At 70.7% G+C, this 4,338-nt stretch overlaps 4 protein-coding genes across 4 annotated transcripts in view; 1 reads left to right on the top strand and 3 right to left on the bottom strand.

Annotated features, from left to right (window-relative positions):
- Positions 1-104: 104 nt before the first annotated feature.
- Positions 105-797, bottom strand: MICPUCDRAFT_12811 (uncharacterized protein; the record flags this gene model as incomplete). Its single annotated transcript, XM_003054966.1, has 1 exon — positions 105-797. A coding segment is annotated over one exon (693 nt), but the record flags the coding sequence as incomplete, so codon positions are not given.
- Positions 798-983: 186 nt separating this feature from the next.
- Positions 984-2,168, bottom strand: MICPUCDRAFT_50315 (uncharacterized protein; the record flags this gene model as incomplete). The annotated part of the gene is made up of 1 exon (XM_003054965.1): positions 984-2,168. One exon carries the CDS (start codon positions 2,166-2,168, stop codon positions 984-986), a length of 1,185 nt encoding a protein of 394 aa, XP_003055011.1.
- Positions 2,169-3,026: 858 nt separating this feature from the next.
- MICPUCDRAFT_12674 (uncharacterized protein) lies at positions 3,027-3,860 on the top strand (the record flags this gene model as incomplete). The annotated part of the gene is made up of 1 exon (XM_003055502.1): positions 3,027-3,860. The coding sequence occupies one exon, from the start codon at positions 3,027-3,029 to the stop codon at positions 3,858-3,860; it is 834 nt and encodes a 277-aa protein (XP_003055548.1).
- Positions 3,861-3,933: 73 nt separating this feature from the next.
- MICPUCDRAFT_37953 (uncharacterized protein) overlaps positions 3,934-4,338 on the bottom strand; it is a gene marked incomplete at both ends in the record, with an annotated part of 2,449 nt that continues 2,044 nt past the window's right edge. The window contains one exon of the mRNA XM_003054964.1: positions 3,934-4,151. Within this exon, the coding sequence (XP_003055010.1) occupies positions 3,934-4,151 (218 nt within the window). The remainder of the gene's footprint in view (positions 4,152-4,338) is intronic.

Here is a 4,338-nt window from a genome sequence, read left to right as displayed (position 1 = left end):
GGTCCGCCCCCGCCCCCGCCGCCGCCGCCTCCAGTCAGAAACACCGGAAGCACGGCCACGCCCGACCCTGGGGACGCGCGCGGGGACCGCGCGCCGCCGCCGTGGACGAACCCTCGCCTTCGCGTCGCGGCCGCCATCGCGGGCCACGCCTCGAAGCTCTCGATCGCCGCGGGGGACGGCAACACCGGGTTGAGGTACCCGCGCACGTACGTCAGTCCCGCGAGGAGCCCCGCGGCGTGGCCGAGGAACGACACCGCGGGGGCGATGACCTGAATGAACAGCAGTAGACCGAGCGGATACCAGCCGCTCGGGACGTCGAAAAAGCCGAAGACGCTGCGTCGCTCGATCGCGCTCAGGTGCGTGTCCACGACGATGAGGCCGAAGATGATCCCGCTCAACCCGATCGCGCACTCCATCGGCGCGCCGGTGAACCCGACGAGCGCGGCCGCGGTCGCGAGCGCGACGTGGTACGCCGCGGCGACGAGCGCGAAGAGGAGCACGATCAGCGCGAACTGCGTCGTCCCCAACGATCGCTCCAAGCCGGACGCCGTGCCCACGAACGCGGTCATGTTCAGCGCGAGGTGCAGCAGGCTCCCGTGGAAGAACGGCGCGGTGAGCGCGCGGTAGACCTCCCCGGTCGCGAGGACGTGACGCGGCGCGACGCACGCGCGCGCGAAGTCGTCGAACCCGACGAGGACGCACAGGACGTACGACGCGACGCAGATCGTGAAGACGCCGCGCGTCCCGAACGGGAGCGAGGAGTACCAGTCCCCGGCGCGCGCGCCGTGCGCGTCCATCGGTGGGCGTCCGCGACCGCGACGGCGGTCCGACCCAAGCCCGCGCGCGCGCGACGTGTGGCGCGACGGGTCGTCGTCGTCGTCGTCGTCGTCGTTCCTACATCTTTGTTTTTTTTCGTGACTTCGCGACAGCGGAGCGACAGATAGTGTAGTCTAACCTTACTGCTCATCGTCTATGAGACACTCTCACGCGCGCTTCTCCACCATCTTCAGCGCCCATCTCGCGTGCGACTGCACCGCGTCCACGCCCTGGTGTCTCTCCATCACCCCGCGCAGACACGCCGCGACGTCGACGTCCCCGTCGGATCCGGCGCCGAACCGCCTTCGAATCGACCCCAACGCGTGCGCCGCCGCGACGGCGAACGACGTCGACCTCGGAAACTTTGCCAGCCAGTCGCGCAGCGCTCTCGTCAGCGCGCGCGCGCCGGCGTCGTCGTCGTCGCCGTCGCCCGAGCTGCTCGCGGCGCGCGCGACCGCGGCCGGGTCGGACGCGACCGCGCGCGCGGCGGCGGCGGCGGCGCGACACCTCTCGCCTATGAACGCTCTCGCGAGAAGCGCTCTCGCCGCGGGCGCCGCGTTCCCGCCCGCGGCTTCTCTCGCGATCCCGTTCGCCGCCGTCGTCTCCGCGATGTCGCGCAAAATCTCTCGTATCAAGACGCCCTCGCCGTCGCCCTCGCCGACGTCTCGAGACCCGGCGCGGTGCATCGCGACGAGCGCGCCGCCGCCGCGCCCATCCGCCGTCACCGCCGCGCCGCTCGCGCCGCGCGCGGTGCGCGCGTCGTACCGCGCCGTCGCCGCCTCGACGCTCGACACGACGCCGCGGACGACTTCAGGGGCGGACGCTTCGCCGTCCGACGCGTCGTCCGAAGTCAGCCAGCGCTTCGGGGCGGCGGTCAGGACGACGCCGGCGCCGACCAACGCGTCCGCGTCGACGTCGGCGGATTCCTCCAACGCGCGCAGCAGACGCGGCGGCGCGCCCGCCGGCGCGGCGCACGCGACGAGGACGTAATCGAGCCTCGTCGCCTCCGGCGCGCGTCCGCGCGGCGGCGGCGGCGACGACGCGAGGAAGATCTCCGGGCGAAGGCGAACCTCGCGCGCGACGACGACGCCGCCGCCGTTTCCGGCGGCGTCGGCGGCGGCGAATCGCGTCGTCGCGCGCGCCTCTCGCGCGCGCGACGCCAGGTCCAGGTCCGGGTCGGACGCGTCGCCGAGAACGTGGTGCGGCACGAGCACGCAGGGCGCGCCGCGGAGCGTGCACGCGACGCCGCATCCGAAGCCGCCCGGGGACGTCACCGCGCACACCAGAGGCGGCGCGCGTCCTCCGTCGTCGTCGCCGTCGCCGTCGTCGCCGTCGTCGTCGTCGTCGCGCATCGCGACGACGCGCTAATGATTATGGCGCGGCGTCGGCGCGCGCGCGGGGACCGCGTTGTCGCCGGCGCGCTGGTCCTTCGCCCACGGCCCGACGTTCTCGAGCGCGGTCGCGACGCTCGTCCCGTCCTTGCCCTCCTCGCTCGCGCGTCGCATCCAGGACGAGACCGCGCGCGCGTCAGAGGTCGACGACGGTTCGGACGGATGATCTGACGACGACGACGACGACGCGACGACGGGCGGAGGCGCGCTCGGGGTCGTGAACGCCCACGCGACGGTCGAGAGGCCGACGCCCGCGAGGCCGAGGCGAAGGGCGTCGATGAGAGGGCCGGAGTAGATCCCAGTCTGCGAGTTGAGCGTGTACCACCGCGACATGCCGGCGCAGGGCGTTCTGTGATCGACGACGTCATCGACAGCTCGCGCGTTTTGCGCGCGCTCGCGATCTGATCGCGCTGCAGGCGCGTTAAAAAATATTCATCGGTCAGCTGAAAGGGGACACGATCAAGTGTTGAAACCGAGCGATGGGTGAAAAACGTTTGCGTTGAACGCACCTGACAGTCGTCTTCCGGCCAGCCGATCTCCCTCGCGGTGGATAAGCGAGCGCGCGACGACGTCACGGAGACCACGTGCGCTAAGCTCTGCACGATGTCATCTTTCGCGATGTCGTCGGTCGCGACGACGACGGCCGCGGCGACGGCGCCGCGCCGCGCCGCGCCCGCGTCCTCGCGCGCGGCCCTCGCGACGCCGCGCCCCGCGGCGCGTCGATCCGTCGCCGCGCGCGCGAAGTTTGAGAAGATCGCCGTCGGCGCGGACGACGACGCGACCTCCGCTGAACCCTCGACGATCGAGATCAAGGGCGTGATGAACGACGACGGCACGCTGAAATTCGACGACGACGAGCTCCCGGACAACCTCTTCGACGCGGTGAACACCGCGGCGATCGCGACCGACGAGGCCATCGCGCAGGGTTCGCTCGGGAACCTCGTCGAGCTGCGCATCCCGGAGCTGTGGGACCCGATATCCGGGAACGTCATGGCCGAGGCCGGCGACCAGCTCAAGGTGTGGGAGATCACGCGCGAGTACACCCGCGCGCTGTGCGAGCGGTTGGGCCCGGACGCGAGGGTGAAGGCGGTCTTCCCGGACGCGGGCGCCGCGGCGATGCTCGCGGCGCGGTGGCCCGACGCGCCGTTCGCCATCGCGTCCGCGAACGACCGCAAGCTGTACGACGACGCCGACGAGGTGTTGGTCTTCGCCGCGCCGGACCCGCCATCGTTGGAGTCTGTGATGAAGGCGTCGAAGATCGCGAACGAGAACGGCGCGGCGGTGGTGTTGATCAACCCGCGTCTGGCGTCCGGGGACGCCGGCCTCGGGTTGAACTTTCGCCGGATGCGAGAGAACTTTTTAGGACGGATGACGGTCGTGTACGCGCTGCAGCCGCTGCCGTGGTGCAACGGGTCTATTTTCAAGCGGTTCCCCGGGCAGTGGAGGCTGTACCTCGAGGACGAGGCCAGACCGGGGAGGTTTAAGCTCGTGAAGGAGTCGTACCAGAGGCTCGCGGGGGACGAGCTCGACGACGTCGTCATGGCGGAGTTCCGACCGAAGGGAGAGGACGGCGAGGAGATCGAGGCGGGGGCGGTGGAGAAGGTGTTCGGCATCGTCGCGTCGATGCAGCGGTTCATGAACTCGCTGAGGTGATTGACGAGAAAGCTGGCCGCGTTTAACGCGCTAAAGAATACGGAAGCCTTCCTTTTCATCGCGCGCGACGTCCTCACTTCGCTCTCGCCGCGAATCGCGCGAGCTGCCCTTGTAAGTTCTCGATCCGCGCCTTGAGCATCACGACGAGCCCGTCGTCCTCGTCCGACGGCGCCGCCCACTCTTCTCCAAGCCGCTCGCCCGAGGCGCCGTATCCGCTCGGAGGCGGACGCGTTCGCGGCGGGGGCGGCGGGTGGACGGGGCGCGCGCTGGCGGGGGTCCTCGAGGGTGGAGCTGCAGGGATGGCGGCTTGGCACGGGCGGTTGTGGTGCAACGGCCGGGCGGGGAGAAGAAGAGTGGGCGGCGCCGTCGGACGAGGACGACGGGCTCGTCGTGATGCTGGAGGCGCGGGTCGAGAACTTACAAGGGGAGCTCGCGCGATTCGCGGCGAGAGCGAAGTGAGGACGTCGCGCGCGATGAA

The sequence above is a fragment of the Micromonas pusilla genome, assembly GCF_000151265.4.
Source record: "Micromonas pusilla CCMP1545 genomic scaffold MICPUCscaffold_1, whole genome shotgun sequence".
NCBI classification, from domain to species: Eukaryota; Viridiplantae; Chlorophyta; class Mamiellophyceae; order Mamiellales; family Mamiellaceae; genus Micromonas; species Micromonas pusilla.
This window is presented reverse-complemented; position numbering and strand designations above follow the sequence as displayed.